Here is a 20,306-nt window from a genome sequence, read left to right as displayed (position 1 = left end):
ATCTATGCATACATCATCTTAGAAAAGCAGTATAATATTTATTCTGTCTTATGAGTTTAGTAAGAGATGTATTATTTCTTACTGAGATTTTTTGTATTTCCAAATTATGATTACATAATGATGAAACTCTGAGAGAATATAGACAGTTCCTTTATAGTTATTCCTGGGCCAACTCATTAAAGGAAATGATTCCTCTGCCTCTATAATCAAGGCGGGGTCTGCAGATGCAGTTTGGCACACGAGTGAGATACAACAATTTTATGGGCATCATCATTCTCACCAGCATTCTTCTCTGGGGGACATAGGGAATAAGGGAAACAGGAAACAATGTAGTAAAGAACTGCCTTCTACGCAACTTTCAAAGGAGAACCCAGAGGGAAATTATTGATAATCATGAACAAGATAATGCATGTTGTGGTTAAACTGCATTCTTGTGAGCCTAATGACTTTTAAAACTACTTAGAAGATTGGTTTATCAACTCTGGAGAATTATCTGTAATGTGAGACAACTCTGTTTTTGAAAATATCTTATTTGAACATGGAGTTGCTACTGTTGTGATATAAAAGTTATACAACCTTCAAATGAAATTTAAAAATCATACTATGAACAAATGAAGGATATGTCGTAATTGAAATTCACAACTTGTTTCAGAAAACTTCCTGACTCATTAACAACAGGGTGTTGGCAACAGGAAAGAATAAGTCTCTTTCTTAAGTATTTGGAAACACCATTCATTTTTTAGACTACTCATTCACTAGTAGTCTCACAGATATCATTTGATATCATTTTCCAGTTAACCCTGTTTGGTTATCTTTTGACTTAAGTAAAATGTTAAGTAAAATGTTGTTAGGTCTTGTCAATAACTGGCAACTTCCAAGGAAGTAATAGTATCTCTCCTTTTCTTCTTTCAGTGGGTGGCCTAAGATTTAGATGTATACAGATGGGAGCCAATATTGAGCGTGGGCAACAGTTTAGTGAATCATTGTTGCCTGGTCTCTAGTTTAAACACTTCGGGCATGACATAGAAATTTTTATGTCTTTAACATGTTCTCCCAAACTGCACTGTTTTATTTTCTTGTGTGTTTATGCGTGTGTGTCTGTGCGTAGAGGGGGAGGGAGGGAGTAGGACAGACAAGAAAAGTAAAAGACCACACACATTGCTGATCTATACACTTATTTCATACTTTAGCAATTTCCAAACCACCCTTTATTGGATTAAGTTCACGGTGGGTAGTTAGTAAAGCTTATTGAAAAGTCATCAAGATGGTGTGTTTGCTGCTATTTACTCTTATACTTTGGCCAAAGTTCACATTCTAGTTGGAAATAACTGAAATTAAAAATTTACTTACCTCTAAATATAAATTAAAAATTCAATCTTGGAGTTCCCGTCCTGGCTCAGCATTAACGAACCCAACTTGTATTCATGAGGATGTGGGTTCGATTCCTGACCTCGAGAGATCTGGCATAGCCATGAGCTGTGGCGTAGGTCAAAGACATGGCTCAGATCCCACGTCGCTGTGGCCATGGCATAGGCCAGCAGCTACAGATTTGATTTGACCCCTAGCCTGGGAACTTCCATATGCTACCCGTTGGCCCTAAAAAAGACAAAAAATAAATAAATAAATAAAATTTTTTAAAAAATTCAATCTTATTTACAGCTCTCAGAAAGTACAGACACTATAGGACACAACACTGCAAGTTAAAAAGATTTAGTGGCACTAAACTGGTCATTCGGAATACACTTATTGAGTGCTTCCTAGGTACAAGGCACTATGCCAAGCACTAAATCTAAAAAGGCACCTAAAAACTATGCTTAGAAATAGGGCAGCAGACATTATTTTCTTGTGTTGACAGAATGTTCCTATCTACATCGCAGGACATAGAACTAGGTAAATTAAACTGAATTTTCTCATGTTTCTATCCAGAAGTAGAAGGAATGAGAAAATTATGGGCAGAATTTATGTCATCCTTGGATGGTAGCACATGGTATCAATGAAAAACTGGCTTCCAGTCTTCTTTTTAGTTTATAATCCATCTTATTTCAACTCATCCCTGAACATACACTCCTTTCCAGCTGCTCCCCCCACCCCATCTTCATCCTCTTTTAGACTCCCCCCCACCAAGTTTCTGCAAAGGTTTCACCTGTAAATCTATCCATCCATGCTATTATTACAGATTTCTAATAATACAAATATCAACATCATGCAGCCCGAAGGAAAATTCCACAGTAGTGTATTTTGGGGAAAAAAAAAAAGGATTAAACACACACACAGAAAGTGATTTTTTCAGATAATAAAATGTATAAATGTATTTCAGGAATAGACAATAGCCTTCTAAGCAGATTTGGAACTTCTCCATGGACATGATCTTAACCCGCTAACCCCAAGTGATCTGCCATGTGAGACTGTTTTCAGTGGTTCTGAGGGAGTAAGAGGCTTTTTTACAAAATGTTTGGGGGTTCAGAATTCAAATTTAAATTGCTGTATAAAGAAATTCCATTTTACAGGGCAGTATTTGAAATAATATTTGCAAATATAGCTTCTAGAGTGCTGCTCCTCTAAGAGCCAGCTTCTGGATGTACATTGACTTAACCACTGAAGACAGGTAGTTACTTTTTGGAGATTTTTTGAAGCAGCAAATATACAACATCCTTTGGTACTATTACTCAATACTTAATCACTCATAAATCAACATATTATTAAGTTTTACCACTCTTGCTGCAGTTAAAACTCACTTGCTCTCCCTTAATCTCTGCAGGTAGAAAATAACTGATCATCCTTATAACAAACCTTGGATAACTAAAGACTCTTCAATACTCTTCAACTTTATCATTTGCAAACCAAGCAACCCTATGGGGCTCAAATCTGTTGGCTGTATTTTACTTTGGTGTTAACACTGATGAATAAATACTGCTTATTTAGTGCTGGAACAATTTCTATATTGTATACAAAGGGTGTAGAGACTGATTAAGATCTTCAGTCTCCAAATGCTGTTATTAAAATGTATACACGAGGATTTTAGACACTTTTTTGGTTTTATTTGGGGAAATTAGTTTTATAGCTGAGAGATGGTGTGTGATGTTTTGGGATTTCACATAATATAGTGCCAAGGGTTATTCTCCAGTACCACCCAAATGAATCACTGGGCTTGCCTGTATTAGTTTAGTAACACTTCCATACAAATATGCAACACCAGAAAAATCAAGTGTTTAGAGAATGGGTCATTCAAAAATTCTCACTTTACCTTGGTTGATTAATGTTGTCCAATGCCTCAAACTCTTCAAGATGGACTTGGTTTACGGGAGGCAACTAAAGAGAGCACTGACAATTCATTTATCCTGTTGCAGGCGGGTTGAGTCATAAATTGTAAAGTCTGAGATACACCCAGTGACAGGCGCAATGAGTCTTACAGGTAGGGAGTTGGCAATACAAGCTGTGATTTAGCGGGCGCTGGGCTGGCCCTCTTGCCGTCCCCAAGTCACTGCAAACATTCTTTTGCTGTTCTCTTTCCTTGAGGACTTCAAGAATCTATTAAAAGGTGAGCATCTCTTGAGAGTTAAACCATTTCTACTTTGATTAGAAAAGTTAACGCCTGTTACAGTGGAAATCTCTACAGGAATAGGAACTCGGGTGGTGGTTCTGGGGTGAGAGCCTTCACTTGGCATTTTCTTTAATGCGCTACAAGCCTCTTCCTGTTTGTGGATCCCACACATCCCACTGCTTTCTTCTTAACGCATCTTCACCCTCCCAAGACCAGGTGTGTGAATAGTTTGTGTCTACAGAAAAGGGCCTGGGCTCTCTCAAGTTGTTGAGTAGTTGCAGTGGGGTGCTCTGGCTTCAGCCACAGGATAGGCATCTTCAATCTCTGGTAAGCCGAAACATTTTTAAGCACTGTAAAAATAACCACTGGTGCTTCAGGTTCTCTCCCTTGCTGAAGTATCCATGGAAAGCTGGAGTTTTAGTGGTGGAACACCCCTTTCCCAGTCGTGGGAGGTGGGGCTCTCACACACGGGATCCGTCGCCGGGATCATCGCCCACTTCAGCTGGGTTCCCTCAGGCCGCAGACGTCCCGCCCCCTGCCACCTCCGTACATTTCATTGGCCAGGGCCTGAATCCGCCTCGGCTCCTGACTGGTGGCTGCTCCTATCTGTCTGCGCGGCGGGGACATTTCCGCATTGAGGGGGGCTGCTCCGAATGGAGGGGGAGGGGAAGTGTTTAGGAGAAAGGGGGGGCTTTGGGTGTTGCGAGACCGCAGCCAGGTGGACAGAGGGGGTTCAGTAGCTGGGCTGCGACCACTGGCGAGAGGCTGGAGGTGTGCATGTGTGAAAGGAGAAGGGGAGAGAGAAGGGTGCCGCAGAGGTGATAGTCTCTCAGTCTGCGAACCTTCTTCCGGGGGCGCCATAAACGCCCCCAAGTTCTCAGCTGCTAAAGGAGGAGGTGGAAGGTGGGTCTCCGAGGCGGTTTGGGGAGGGGCCGGGGCGGACTTCCCACCACCCCTTGGGCGGGTGCGTTCCTCCTCTCTAAGGCGTTTAGAGCCCCTCTGCCTGACCCACAGTTTGGCCCCAGAGGCCGAATTTGGGTTCGGCCAGGAGGGACTAGAATGTGCAGTAGTCCGGGCGGGCCCTCCCGGGCTCCTGTACCTCGGACTCGGGGCGGCGCACGGGTTCTCCCCTCCCGGGTGGCCCCCTAGTGTCCTCTGAGGGGGAGGGGCCCTGGAGCCTTCGGCCCCTCCCGGGAAAAAGCCGCCGCAGTGTTGCCGCCACTCGCAGCCGGGAGGGGGGCGCCGGGAGGCCCTTGCACGCCCGCGCACGGAATTTTTAGCACCTCCTAGTCCCGGGATATTTATGGGCTGGTAGAAATGGTTCCATGGACCCTCTTTGCGCCTCTTTGCCCCCTCTCCCTCCTCCCGACCCCTGTTTGGGCGGGGACTGCAGTTGGCCGGAGTTTTCCGGGGAATGGGCCGGAGCCTGTACGGCAGCGAGGGGAGGGGGAACCGGGGGCGCGGCCCGCCTTTGCCTGCTGCTGTCCGGCCCCGGAGGGCGTGGGGACCCGGGGGCGGTGAAGTAGCTGCTCTAGATCCGCCTCTTTCATTGATGAAATTTAAGTTCTTGTGATTTTACCTTTTCCGGGAGTCTCCATCTGGCCCTCATTTGTGTTGGGGTGCAGTGTGGGCTGGAGTTCCAAGCAGACTCAGTCGCACCAAGTTTCTGTCTTTTGGAAGTGGGGAAGGTTCTCCTGGGTGGTTTTTTTTTTTTTTTTTTTTTTTGAGGTAGTTTTAGTCGCTTTTAAGAAATACTCCCATAAGTGGCTAAGCATTGGAAGAGGAGAAAGAACTCGTCGGTCGGTTGTTAAAGCAGAGGTGGAAGAGAGACCCGCTCTATAGCGTGACTCCTCTAGAAATTTAAATATATATACAAAAGCCAGAGTATTTTAATAAATCCCTAAAATGTCGAGATTTGTACAAGGTAAGACACGCTTCTTATCTCCCGGGTTACTTTAGTAGTACTGAATTTGGGTACTGACAGTCGAGAGGTTGGTGGGTGGTTTCAAAGTGGAAATGTTCATTTGAGATACTGTTTGCAAAACCCTTTTCGTTAAACTGACATTTGAGCTGTCTTGAGTGCTGGCTGGGTTGGTGTTTCAGATACGTATAATTTATACCCTGGTACTCTGCTGCGTTTAGTTCTGCCTCCCTGGAATCAGGTTAGTAGCACTCTGGCTCCCCAGGATAGTGGCTGAAAATGAGAAAACAGGATTTTGGCTGCTGATTAATCCCTGTTCTCTTTTCTTGGTCGAAGTCAAGGTAACTCTGTGGGTGCAGATGGGAAGAAGAACTGGAGGGCTGGGGAGAGGCAAGTGGGTTTTTGCCAGGACTGTTGGGGAAGCTTTAGTGTTCTCAGCTTCTCCATTGGTGTGTACGTGGTTTGAGTCTCAGATTCATTTATTGCGAAACCGGGAGTAGCTCCTAGAAGCTGGAGGTCATTTCAGTAGGAGAAATGACTTTGCTGCATTGCTGTGTTTATTTATTTTTTCCTTCTTTGAAATCTGGAGGATTATTAAGGTTTCTTTGAAATTTGAAAATTGCCCTCTAAATTCTGTGTGTTTTTAAAAAAGGGTTAGGGAATGCCACTCAACTGAGTTGAGCTTTAACATTGTGTATACGTCTGTGAATGTGAACACATTGAAGTTGGTGCTACCTTAAACCTCTGTCACTAATTTGTAGCATAGGACTTGCCTTGTGGTATGCAAGTAAACCCTTCTCTTTCCGACCCCAGAGTGTGAAAGCTTCAGCCATCTTGCTGAACACACAGCTAGTAAAGTTCACAACCACTTTTTGAGACTGTCAGTAAATGTAGATGTACCTTAAAAAATTGTGCCAGTAATGGTTATCATTTGACCCTGGGCATGAAAATACCCTAGTAGGTTTTAAAGTACTTTATTAACTCTTTTTTCAGTTTTGTATATAATAAAGAGAATTTGACTTGCCTGCATTATTATGAAAGCATTTGAGACACTCATGTCTGCTTTTAGCACTAAGCTCAGAAATGTCAGTTGTCATTAGACTTTTAAATTCATATTATGCCTTGTAAGTGGTGAGAGATGCTTTTTATGTTCATATTGAATAAACATCTTAGGCAAGAATAGAAAGCGGAGGTAATTGTCAGAAGTTTGCTGGTTTTGTAGCAACAGCAACAATATTTAATTACCAGAAAGCCAATATTGTAGGAATATACTAGAGAAAAGTGGACATGTCACTTCTCTTTAAAAGTTAATAGTATTAGTTGAACTCCAGGTGTTCCTTGTTTACACTTTACAGAACTTACAGAGAATTGACTAATTGTCACATCCTTTGCTGTTAATGACTAACTGTTTTCAGGAGATTTCTAAATCAAGTGGGAATACCTGTGTGTATTGTTACTCCTTTCCCTTGTCAGCCACTTTTTAAAAAAATAAAATTTTTACGTTGGAATAATTTTAGATTTATAGAAAAGTTGCACGTATGTCAAAACTAAGAAATTATCATAAGTACTTTACTATTAACTAAACTACTGACTTACTCAGACTGCTTTTCCTTGATTCAATCTAGCATTGCATTTGGCTGCCATCCAATTTTGCTCTAATGGTAGTTTTCCTTTTATTTTTAATTATTTATTTATTTTCATTTTTTTACCTTTTCTAGGACCGCTTCCCACGGCTTATGGAGGTTCCCAGGCTAGGGGTCTAATCAGAACTGTAGCCACCGGCCTACGCCAGGGCCACAGCAATGTGGGATCTGAGCCGCGGGTCTGTGACCTGCACCACAGCTCACGGCAACGCTGGATCCTTAACCCACTGAGCAAGGCCAGGGATCGAACCCACAACCTCATGGTTCCTAGTTGGATTCATTAACCACTGTGCTACAAGGGGAACTCTGGTAGTTTTCCTTTTAAATTGGCAGTTTTGCACTAAAAGATGACACCTCTCCCCTCAGAGGAAAAATTCAACACAATTGTGCTCCCGTGTATTGTTGTTTAAATTTGTACTTCAGGTATAAAGTCTCCATGTGTTTGTTTCATTAACATGTCTGCTATATTAGAAGTGATAAACCTTATTGGCTAATGACTATACTATCTCCACAGATCACTTTTTAAGTTTAAGGGTTGGGATTTTTGTTTTTTAATTTTTGGGTAGCAGATCAAATTGTTCTTTGCTGTAGCACTTACTGATATTTCCACTCACTGACACTTAGCTTGTGCCACTTCATGATATTGGGGAAAAGTGACCCCAGCTCGGATCGTCAGGGTTGGAAAGTAAGACACGAACACAAGGAGATCTGGAAGAGGCTCTTTACTGTTACAAGGCTCTTTAGCGTAAGTGCTCCCGGTCGGTGATGAGCAGGCCAGTGAGCAAGTGCCCGCAGATAAGGAAGAACCCACTGTTTATCCCTATTGCAGGTGGTACGTCTGTCCCCTTGGCATTGGTCAGCTCAGGGTTGGGTAATTTGAAACAAACTTACTGGGAGAAGAGGGAAAAGGGGTGGGTGGGTGAAGGAGGGTGTCTCACATAAAGCAGGAACAAAATGGAGTAACCAAGGCTTCCTTTGATAGAAAAGATGTATGTTAATTCTCACAATAAGGAAAAGATTGAACAAATATTAGGCTCCTGAACTGTTTTCTTATGCTGTTTCATTTAAGCTTCACAAGAGCCCTGAGAGGTAGTAGACTTTTATCAAGACCTTAGAGGTGAGGAAATTGAGGTATTTTAGCTAAAGTTCACAGCTAGTAGCGCTGAAATTGGTACATAAACGTGTCTAAGCCTTTGTCATTTTCCGATACCTTATTTTGCCTCTTACATTAAAAACTTACCAGGAACAATGGCTTGTTTCTCCAGCTAGACTGCCAGTACCCTGTGGGCAAAGATAATATATCCCTGGGGGAAATACATTGTTTTCACGTGGTGGATGCTCTTAAAGAATTTGTCTTGGATGACAAATGAAAAACTCAGCACTTTTGGAGTTTCTGTCGTGGCATATCAGAAACGAATCCAACTAGGAACCATGAGGTTTCGGGTTCTATCCCTGGCCTTGCTCAGTGGGTTAAGGATCGGAGTTGCCACGAGCTGTGGTGTAGGTCACAGACTCAGCTCGGACCTGGCGTTGCTGTGCCTCTGGTGTAGGCCGGTGGCAACAGCTCTGATTGGACCCCTAGCCTGGGAACCTCCATTTGCTGCGGGTACAGCCCTAAAAAGACAAAAAGACAAAAAAAAATTAAATTTAATTAAAAAAAAAAACTCAGCACTTTCCATGTTTTTTTTTTTTTTTAAATAGTTTAGCCCACATTTTTGGTTGTAGTTTATTAATAGTACCTCTAACATAAATCTTGCAAAAGAGAAAAGGGATGGACCTAGATTTGAATCCTGCTACTAACAGGTAATCTTAGACACATATTTTTCCAAACCTCAGTTTCTACTTATAAAAATATTGGGTGTTAATACTTATGACTCGGTTATTGAGAAGCTGAAATGAGATGAAGTATGTGAATGCACTAGTCACATTAGATAGCCAGTAAATTTTACTTTCTTTCTTAAAATGATGATGGCTTTTCAGATAGCATTTTCATCAAGAGTATAACCACATATCATCAACAGAAACAAGGCACCTATAAAAGTTCTTTATTTTCCTGTGCTAGATTTGATGTTCAGCCCTCTAACAACTTGGGTGTTGATTTTTTTTTTTCCTTTTTAAAAAAACGTAGGGGTGGGGAAATTTTAAATAGTGATGTGAATACATAGTTGGTAACAGTTTTTGTTTCAGTCCAGTCAGCAAGACAGATTTTGAGCTCTTATAATATGCATTGCATTGTACTCGGATTTTGTGTATCCCTTATGATGGGTGCTTGACCTTCAGGAGATCCGAGTATATACCTGTGTATTGTGGGCATGTTTTTGAATATCCTAGAACCTGGAATTGCTACACTTTGCTTGACTCTCTTCCCCCAAATCTAGATAATGTGCTTTATAAATAAGAAAGCTAGGCATCTCCATTCTCAAACACTTTGACTGTTAGGTTATTAGGTAGAAATTTTTAATTAATAAAAATAATAAATGTCAGTAAGCAGGAGAGTTCTCAATGTATATTCCTTGGCCAAAAGATGCTTCAGCTTTCTTTGGGCATCTCCCAAATCTGTGTTCCTCAGGCACTTAAGATTCCTTCCCATAGGAGGACTCTTCTTTACTAGGTCTTTGGCTTAATTCCCTGTTGTCTTCTGCCCTCACCTTCCGCTTGCCATAAGTTACGTCTCTATTTGCTAGTTTTCCCTGCCCTAGGAGTTGTTTCTGGGCCCCAACTTACTCCAAATAATTGTGACTACTAGCTGAATGAGAAAGGGCCCTGTGTCACGATTGGAGGTGCTTGGGAGCATCAGCAGCGCCTTTTGCCGGCTTTGTCAGTGGGTGCCATTTTTAAAAGTTCTGAGAGCCACAAGGTAATTTTCCTACATGATTTGAAACTTATAATGGCACCAGAGCTATTGTCATCTAGCCAGCTAAGGCCATTTTTATGTGCTTATGCTATGATATTAGAGAAACTTTTTTTGGGGGGGGGAACCATTTATCTAAATTACATAAAAATATCCCTTAGTGTTCTTAAATTGAGGTACTTTCTTATATTTCAGAGGAAGCCATTTGAGTACCACTGTGTCATTTAACTTTTTTCTTTGAGGCCTGTCAGCTTTCCCATTTGTTGGGATCCTCTTTTTGTGACTTTTTTGGTGATTCCTGTTTGGTAGATGGCAGCTAGCCAGGGAGGATTAGCTGAACAAATTATAACCAGAGGGTCTCAGATAAATACAGGGATGAGAAGCATTCTGGGGTCTGGTTGTGGAGGTCAGGCCTAAGCCTGGTTCTTAAATCCTAAGACCAAATTTAGCCTGTTGTTGATTATTTAGATGACTAGGATGTTTTCAGCCCAGGAGGATTGTGGCATGGATTTGAGGCAGAACTAGAGTTGACAAAGCAATGCCTAAGGTACACTTCTTATTTTTTAAAGATGTACCTTAGGATTCATTATGTTACCAGAGAGAGAGGGATTTAGTTAAAATTCAGTCACATTTATAAATGGAAAATTAAAAGAAATTCGAAGGCGCACTCCTTATTTTTTAAAGATGTAGCTTAGGATTCATTATGTTGCCAGAGAGAGAGGGATTTAGTTAAAATTCAAAGTCACATTTATAAAAAGAAAAGTAAAAGAAATTCAAAAAGTTGAGCTGATGAAAACTTTGTTTTCTAACATGGATCTTGTAATTTCTGTGGTTAAATTTGTCTTTGTTCTTGATAGCTGGGTCTTTCTTCTAGTAAAATGAGCCATTTTCATTTGTGAAAGCCTACTAAGGAAAAGAATAAATTGACAGGGAACATTAGAGAAATAAATATTAACTGGTATACTTTTTGGAAGTGCCATTTTTATGTTATGAAGATAAATTGAAAAATAACTCTAAAAGGAAATTACTCTAAGATATTAATTTTGGACAGTAGGTATTTTTGTTATAATACCACTTCACAGAGCCCATTTGCTTGTGGTTTTATTTTTCTTCTTGGAGAATTGTAGTACCTTTATGAATTGTAGTGACTTTAATTAAAAGAATGGGATACTTAATTTGTGTGAAGAACATTAGTTGGCCTAATAATGAAAATGTTCTAGGTCAAAGAATAATATACTGGAGTTTACCAGTTTCTACCAAGTTGAATTTGGTACTTTTTGTGGAAGATCAGGTATTAGGAGTTCCCAAAAAGTCAGATACATATAAGTTAATATAAACAAATATTTGAAAGTTAAATAAACTCTGGATTATCTATAAACATGAATAAATAGGACTTGATTGTATTAACTTTATGTAATAGCGTTCATCTTGATATCTAGAGTTTAATGCCAGTTGAGAAAATCCCAGCAATATTAGAGTAAAATTGTGGGGGAGATTCTCTGAAGGGTTGGGCTTTATAAATGAAATAAGATTTACTTACCATCCTTTTGATTGCTTGGGATCTCTTTAGAAGCTGCAGTTTTCTAAAGACTGGTGTCCTCTTGACACAGTCTACAGTTTCTTTTCTAAATTATCATATTTTGACTTGATGTAATAGTGTTTGAATTACAGGTATCTTGGTCTTGGGTGATTTGATGGATTGTCTCAAGCACAGTAACTATTAATTGGATGTCATAGATCTCTAAAATCCTACTACCAGGCCTGCATCTTTCTATTCATAACTTACTCAGTTATTTACAAGTTGCCTTGCTAAGCTATCAAAATAAAATTGAACTTTAGGTGTTTTTGGACTGGGCTTATGTGTAAAAAAAAGGATAATATTCCAATTGAAAACTGCTTCTCAGTTCTCTTGACTGGTGATGCAGGCAGCTCCTTTAGTTTGTTGTGAAGGAATTGTCTAGGTGTCAAATTCTGCTTCTGCCAACAGTAACATTGTTTATTTTTCTCAGTCATTGCCAAATGAAATCAATTGTGCCCCCAAACCATTTTGACAATTAAGGATTGTTTTTGAGAGCCATGGAGAAATTGGTTATGTTGTCTTAGTTAACCTTATGTAAACAAGAAAATGTTTTGTTTTTCAAACCATTGCTAGATATTTGTTAGTTTTTCCTATATAAGTCAAGAAAGTCCATTTCTCTGTGATTTTTATTTGTATCTTAACCCCCCCCACTATTCATTGTATTTATGTATATAAAATAGTCATGTTATGCTTAGTCTACTTTTTGTTTTTATTTAATTTTTTTTTGGTCTCACCCATGGCATGTGGAAGTGTCCCAGCTAGGAGTTGGACCTGCACTACAGCAGTAACCAGAGCCACAGCAGTGACAACACTGGATCCCTAACACCTTGAGCCAACAGGGAACTCCTAGTCTACTTTTTAGTTGTTAGTCACCAGATTGTAAAAAGAACTATTCTAGGGGACACTCCCTTTAACAATACATCCACTGGGTCTTTAGCCACAAAGGTAATTAAAGTTTATGTTTTCCTCTGGTTGCTGCCCTGGCAAAGGCTGATGTGATTTTTCATTTATGTTATAACCCTGCTGAGAATTTTAAAATTGCCAAAGAGTGTAGGAAAACACAGTTCTGTGCACTGTTGTGGGTTCATTTATGCCAATGGTAAAATGCTTAGCCCTGGTAATAAAATATTTATAGGGTGCATAAAAGCTTTATTCGATTTTTTTCATTGCCCAGAAAATAAACAATACAGAAGGAAAAGTTGAAGAGCATTAAAGAATGCTTTCTTATATGTAGTTTTCACCTCATACAATAACCTCACTTAATAGACATATTTGGGTTTTGCTGGTTTTCATTCAGATTTGGTGCCATATAACCTGAAGGTAGTAAACCATGTAAATGCACTTTAGCAGAGGAAGGGGAGAACTTCCTCCAGGAAAGAGAGGCTAGGCACCAGGCTGCAGGTTTTGGATTCCTGCTTGGCACTGCCACCATGTCCTTAGGCAAGGCAGCATTTCTAGGCCCCTGTTTCATCTCCAAGATAAAGGAATTAGCCTCACGACCTTAAAACCCTTTCCAAGGTTAAAACTTTATCTAGGAGTTCCCTCGTGGCCCAAATTAAGCGATGCCTCTGGTGTGTCTCTGGTTTGATCCCTGGTCTGGGAACATGTGTATGCCTGTCATTTTCCACATTTTTTCTCAATTAAGCTAAATTTATGTATTTAAGTTGCCCAATTTTGTTTAATCTCTAAAGTTAGTGAAAACATGGTGACATTTATACATGATAATAAAAAGTGAAAGGAAATTTAGAGGTCATTTTGTCTAGACTGCCTACCAGTTTGGAATTCCTTTGACCACATCCCTGATATTTGGTAATAAATCAGCCTCTGCTAGAGATTTCAAGTACTCAAGACACTGTCCATACTTTTCTTAACCTTGCTACTCTGTGACCGTAATCATGGCGATTGAACAAAGTCTTTGGCCTTCCCAGGTAGACTCCACTAGACTGGACTCTACCTTCTTTATCTATATCCAGCACAGAACTGTATCATAATAAGCTCTTACTCATTAATTTAATAAATTTAGTTGAGGACCTACTATGTTTCAAGCTCTGTTTTACAAATACAGTGAGAATAGTAGCAGTGAACAAATAGATATGATATATTCTTGAGTATCACTGGGCAAGATACACATTGAATAAATTTTAGAAAATATAAGAAGAGGTTCAAGGATCTACCACATGAGTGTGTTAATGGGCAATCTTGCTTAGTTTCAAAAGATTTCTAGGAGGAGATTACATTTTAACTGAACAGTGACAGATGATATATTAGCGTCTGGTCAAACCACTAATATGAGAAGTGAGGTCTTGATCTTCAGTTTATTTACATATTATCAGATGCCTGTACTGTGCCAGGTGTTGAGGTAGGTGTTTGGAAAAAAAGTTGAGTAACATTGTATGGCTTGTGCCCTTAAAGTGTTGCAGACAAACATCTCAGCAAAGAATTAAAGTTTCGGGGTGTTTGATATGTGTTTGAAATAGTGCAGATTAAAACCTCCACAGAGTGGAATTGTGGTAGAAAGGAAGGCTTCCTAGAATGTTCAGGAGCTACCACCTAGAGCATTGGGAATGCCATCCCACAGTAGCAGCCGCTGTTGAAGTCACAGAGTTTGAGCTTTTGGGGACTGAGGGATCGGGGAGGTTTCCCTGGTGTGGAGTGATTCTCATGATTTTGGAATTCACAACTGGGCCTTTAATTTCTATTTTCTCATTTCTGCCTACCCTTCTCTAAAAATGTCAGATGACACTTTTATATGTGTTTTGGAACAATCTTATAATAGTCATCGTGCTTTTAATTTCATAGAACAGAAAAATACCAACTCAATTGGCTTAAAAAATGTAAGACTTGTATCACATGAAATCTTGAAGGAGGAAGTTCCCCAGGGTTGGTTAATTGAGTACAAAGGCTGCATCAGTCTTTTCTTCCTTTTGCTTTCTTAAGCATGTTTGCTTCATTCGTGGGTCCGCTTCCTTCAAGGTCACTAAATGGCAGAAGAAACTGAAGGTGAGGGGTGGACACATAGGCATTATGTGCAGGGGTGGAAAAGGTACTATTTCTTCTTAGGTGTCTACTTTTTCAGTGAGGAATACTTTTATCCAAGTCTTTTAAAGGGCAGACTATATCCCTGTTGCTCACTAGCCAGAATCATATTATGTTTCCCAATCCCTGGGAAAGCTTTAGACCATTCTGGGCCTGGCGCCATCTCTGAAGCACATGGCCTTGGGGCAGAGAATAGCATTGGGGTAGGAAGAAGATCGATGCACATACTCAGATAAATGGAGTATAATAATCTATATCAGAGCTACTCAAGGCAATACTGGCAGCATTCACTTATTAGAAATGGCATATTCTCCTCACTCCAGGCCCACTGAGTCAGAATCTTTGGGAGCTTGCCCAGAAATTTGTATTTTTTTTTTTTTTGTCTTTTTGCTATTTCTTGGGCCGCTCCCACGGCATATGGAGGTTCCCAGGCTAGGGGTCAAATCGGAGCTGTAGCTGCCGGCCTACGCCAGAGCTACAGCAACACGGGATCCGAGCCGCGTCTGCAACCTACACCACAGCTCATGGCAACGCCGGATCGTTAACCCTCTGAGCAAGCGCAGGGACCGAACCCTCGACCTCGTGATTCCTAGTAGGATTCGTTAACCACTGCGCCACGACAGGAACTCCCAGAAATTTGTATTTTAACAAGCACTCTAGGTGATTTGTGTGCATATTAAAGTTTTAGTAGTACTGTGAAGATGTCACAAATGAAGTAGGAACTTGCAGCCTTTAGGCATTCTGCTTTATCACTTTCGTTAGTTTTGGTGACTCAAAAAAGTACTTCACCTTGGCTTTTAAGATTTGCCTGCCTAAGGAATTTGTATTTATTCTCCATCAAGTGAGAGTCCCATCAAATGATGGAAGAGAAGTGCTGTGGTTATACAGTTATAGCTTAGGGGAATGAATCTCTTTGCTTGGTACCACCAGATAAGAGTGACAGATGGGCAGTCTAGTTAGAAAGCTGTCATGATGACCAGGAGAGTGAAAATGAGAGAGAAATTAAGGTAGCAGCAATGGGAACTGAAAGCAGTGAGTGGAATTGTGGCGATTCAATTCAGAAGTTTAGTAGTGGATTGGATGTAATGTGAGGGGAAAAGAGGGAAGAGCCAACTGTGACTGAGATTTCTAGGTCACCTAGGAGTGACTAGAATGTTAATGACATGGGGAGCAGGGTGGGGCAGGGAGATATATTTAGTTTAGAGGAAGAGTTTTGTTTTGGACATGCTGAGTTTGAGGTACCCAGCTGGGTATCTAGGTGCAAAAGTCTAGGAGGCTGTAGGGAATGTGAGCCTGGAGCTCAGGGGAAAAAAAGGTCCGGATGAGAGGCACATATTTGTGAGTTATCAGTAAGGAGAATAATTGAGGAGGAAAATGGTCTGGGGACAGAATTTTAGGAAACCCAAGGAGTAGGAGAATAAAGGAAGAGCCAGTTATGGAAACTGAGGCATGATTGGAGAGGTAGAAGAGGTAGGATAATATTGGATATCTGAATCTAAAGAAGAACTTTTCTAGGAGCGTTATTCACTTTAAACTGAGTTTAAAGACTTCAGTGAGAACCCAGGAGAGGTTGGTTAGCTTTAATTGGTCATAAATCTAGTTAGCATATGACCTCAGCTTTACATGGTTATTTCAGATGCTCCCATGTTCTTAGAGTGCTGAACTTATTTGGATCTCAAGTCGTTTCCTGATTTGAGAATAAATGATTTAAAGTCATAATTCTATGACTTTTTGATACTGCTCAATTTGGGTTTCCCAGGAAGATTGGGACTAATCAGGTCTAATGTGTGGTGGGAGGTGGCCTGGAGGGGAGGGCTCTTCACCTTCTTTGTTGTTCTTGGTGTTCTCTCTGGTTTGCTTACTGTGAAGCTAGATTTTGACTTTGAAATGTGAAGTTGGTTTTTTTTTAGTGCCAGTATCAGGATGTCAGGGAAACGTATTATGTGTAGTAGCTGAAATGGATAAAATGAAATACCTAAATTGAGAATTGAAAACAATCACTTGTTAGTTGAATGTCTTCTGCTTCTTAATTCTATTGCTTTCTTCCTCCCTTCCTTACCCCCCTCCTTTTTTTGGCTCCAGTGGATAGGGGAAAGTCTATAGTGTTGACATTTTAGTTCTTGTCAACAGGAAAGAATTAGGAAATTGAGGTGGGAAAAGCTTCTAAAAAGTTACGGCCTGTTCAATCCCCAGTTGACTGCATTCTAATTAACTCAACCAAGACAGTTTTGTAAGTCCAATTTTATGTGGTAGGGAATTTCCTTTCTGTTCCTTTGGACATAAGAAAGCATTCTGATAGAAATGATTTTGGAGGACAGTTTTTTTTTTAGGGATTTTGTGTCAAAGATTAAAGAGAGCCAGACTAGGGGGGAAAAATGAGCAACATACTTCTCCCTCACTGTGGTGGAATCAGGCTCAAAATAAACTGATGTAGCTTCCAGCATTAGCCTGTTCTTTGACCTTGGGTAAGTCATTTAACTTTTCAGCCTCAGTTTCCTCATCTGTAAAATGTTGAGGGTAGATTAAATTATCCCTCTCATCTCTAAAAATGATTCGATTTATGACTGAGGTGATGAAATGTTTGTTTCCTAAAACAGCCTCTGTCTAAAGTGGAGGGGTTCAATTCTCTATTGCTAGGAAATAAAGGGGACGAAACATCTTAGGAGGTTAGAAATCTTATATTATTCAGTGGATTCTTTAATTGACCTTCCACTTCACACAGCTTCCAGTGCAGAAGTGTAACCTGAGAATACTAAGTCCAAGAAGGCTTCTAAGTTCTGTATTTCTTTTCCTACCAAAAACTCCAGGCCTTTCCTTCAAAATTCTGAATGGGTAAAGGAGGTCACTGCAAAGGGAAATGGTTTCTAGCTCTGTGCTTCCTAGTTTGTTCCAGGTGCTTAAGATAGACACTCTTCTTGATTAATCACACTTCCTTATTCTTGAAAAGTCTTTATTTCTTATTCATTAATCACATTAAATCACAGCTTCATAGTACCATTTTTTGCCCAGGAGTGGGGGAAGGAAACAATAGTGGAATGGGGTGGAAGAGATAATAAATAGACTTGTTTTAACTTTATTTTGTTGGAAAGTTGTTCAAATTTGTACAGGGGTAGAAGGAATACAAATTGTTCTTCATTTGCATTCTGGGCTGTGTCAAAGAAAGGGAGGAATAAAGATTGGGGATATTTGTCCCAACTTAAGTTTGAATCTGTGTCTGAAGATTGGACTTGCTGTAGCTGACAAAGAGCACTTGTAGTATTAATTGTGAGTCTTTTAGTCATCTTTTCTTTGCTTGGAATGAAAGAAAAGAAAGGGAGGTTAGTAACATGGGTTCTTTGCTTTTTGACCTTAAACCGTGTACATTAATAGGCTGTTCTTCTGCAATCTATAAAGTTTGGTAAGGTTTTTTTTGAACTGTTTGAATGTCTTAAACAGCCACTATAGTTTTTTTGTTTGGCTTTTTTTTTTTTTTTTTGGCCATGCCTGTGGCAACGTAGAAGTTCCCAGGCCAGGGATTGAACCCATGCCACAGAAGCAGCCTGGGCTGCTGCAATGACAAAGTTGGATCCTTAACCTGCTGCACCACAAAATAATTCCTACTATGGTTATTTTTAAACTTTGTAGTTAACATTTAAGGGGTTTTGTTTTGTTGTTTTGGGTTTTTGGGTTGTTTTTTGTTTGTTTGTTTGTTTTTCAGTGCTGCACCTGCAGCATATGGAAGTTCCCAAGCTAAGGGTCAAATCAGAGCTGCAGCTGCCGGCCTACACTACATCCAGAACAACTCGGGATCCAAGCCACTTCTGCTACCTACACCACAGGATCCCTGACCCACTGAGCCAGGTTAGGGATCGAACCCACAACCTCATAGATACTAGTTGGATTTGTTTCTGCTGTGCCACAATGGGAACTCCTGTAGTTACATTTAGTTTTATCTTTCTTTTGGCATTTCCCCAGAGTATAAGTAAGTTAAATGTTTCCATCACTATTGTGTAGGAATGTTATTGTGCATGCTGGCCTTCAGGATCTCACTTCAACAACAAAGCAGCATGTCTTGTAGATGTTTTCGAGTCTTAACAAAATACTTATTTTAAAGATCATTGTATAGTTGCTTATTGATCTATTTTAATCAGTCTATGACGGGGAATCACATGATTCATGTGTTCTTTAGAGGTTTTATATGTAGTAGATTTTTCTTCCAAATTATTCCCTAAACATTAATATGGGAGTTGGTGTCAAGCTTTGGGGTAGAGAGATTCTAGGTATACATGGGGCAGCAGGATGGGACTTAACCTGTGACAAATTTTAAATTGCAACTAAGTCAGTTGAGGGATGGCATGTATGGTTGATGTCACATTAACTCTAGTTTAAAATGTTCTTCAGGAGTTTTTTTAATTACCTATTACAGTTATGCCAACATACTCATCCAGTATCTTCCTTCTTTGCAGATTATAATCAAATTTCTACTTATTGGTTGCAACATATCTTTAGGTTGTTTATGAAACATACACATTTGTGTTTCGTTCAGTGTTTCCTAGTCTACAGAAAAGTTATTTATGAACCATAGTTTGGGTCATTTTAGTAGTTTTACTGGAGTCTATAAACTTAGCCTTTAAAATGAACACAGAAAACACTATTTTAGGATTAGATTGTTGCTTTCACCAAATTCCCTTGTTTTTTTTTTTTCTCTTGGATTTTAGTATGATAGAAACTGTGCATAAACTTTTTTTTGAAGAGTTATGTGAAATAGCTCATTTGTTAACATTTTTAGATATTTTGGAGAGGCCGTCTACATTAAATAAATTGCCTTGGGAGTTATGTATTTATTAATTTTTAATAGTAATTTACTAATTTCTGCTCAAAAATATCTTAAAAAATATTGGTTATGTTACTTTAAATTCTGTCTATATGTTTCCATCTTACCAGATAACACATGAACGAATTTATAGTATTTTTAGCTATGCTGAAATATGATTTTGCTAAATTAGCCAACATTTGTAGAACTAATTAGCTATCAAGTTAAATGTATTTTTGAAGCTTATGTTCAAACATTTATAAAATAAGATTGAATTAGGTATTGAGGATAAAGGGGGGGTGTACAAAATTTGACTGGTCATTATTTTATGAGATGTAGATGGGGAGTTCCCGTTGTGGCACAGTGAAAACAAATCCGACTAGTAATCATGAGGTTGCGGGTTTCATCCCTGGCCTCACTCAGTGGGTTAAGGATCCGGCATTGCCGTGAGCTGTGGTGTAGGTTGCAGATGCGGCTCAGATCCTGTGTGGCTGTGGCTGGCAGCTGTAGCTCTGATTGGACCCTTAGCCTGAGAACCTCCATATGCCACAGGTGTGGCCCTAAAAAGCAAAAACAAACAAACAAAAAAACCCCAAAAAAGTAGATGGGATAATTTCTGTCTAGATAATAAAGTATATAAAACTATTTGTGTTGACGTTTTTCTTCTAAGGTACTTGGGCCTGGGATGTTTTCTTTTTCTGTACTTTGTTTTTGTTTATTTTCATCCAACAGACATTTCTGTCACCTTTAGTGAGATCCATCTATGACAGAGGTGCCCAGCTATGCCCAAAGTCTTGATAGTCTTTCCAACACAGATAAGCATTGAAAAATTTTGGCTGAAATTGAAGAAGCAGGGAGGTAGCCCTGTGCCCTTCTCCTTTTAGAATAAAAATTTCGATGCCAGGGAAGTAGGGGTACTTTGGATTTGCCAGTTATCTCTCAA

At 39.8% G+C, this 20,306-nt stretch overlaps 2 protein-coding genes across 6 annotated transcripts in view; one reads left to right on the top strand and one right to left on the bottom strand.

Moving 5' to 3' along the window:
- Positions 3,431 to 20,306, top strand: part of UGP2 (UDP-glucose pyrophosphorylase 2) — a 57,022-nt gene continuing 40,146 nt past the window's right edge. Inside the window, exon 1 of one of the 5 annotated variants that reach the window (XM_021085838.1) lies at positions 3,431 to 3,538. Coding sequence is in view for 1 of the 5 variants with exons in the window: in NM_213980.1 (NP_999145.1) it covers positions 5,447 to 5,465 (19 nt within the window). In the remaining 4 variants the exon portion in view is untranslated. 5 annotated transcript variants of the gene reach the window in all.
- LOC106507380 (proline-rich protein HaeIII subfamily 1-like) lies at positions 4,040 to 5,139 on the bottom strand. Its single transcript, XM_013987892.1, has 2 exons — positions 5,121 to 5,139; positions 4,040 to 5,067 (listed from the first exon to the last, which is right to left on the bottom strand). Exons 1-2 carry the CDS (start codon positions 5,137 to 5,139, stop codon positions 4,040 to 4,042), a joined length of 1,047 nt encoding a protein of 348 aa, XP_013843346.1.

The sequence above is a fragment of the Sus scrofa genome, chromosome 3 (genome assembly GCF_000003025.6).
Source record: "Sus scrofa isolate TJ Tabasco breed Duroc chromosome 3, Sscrofa11.1, whole genome shotgun sequence".
Lineage (NCBI taxonomy): Eukaryota > Metazoa > Chordata > Mammalia > Artiodactyla > Suidae > Sus > Sus scrofa.
The sequence above is the reverse complement of the archived record's forward strand: the minus strand, read 5'-3'. Positions and strand labels throughout refer to the sequence as shown.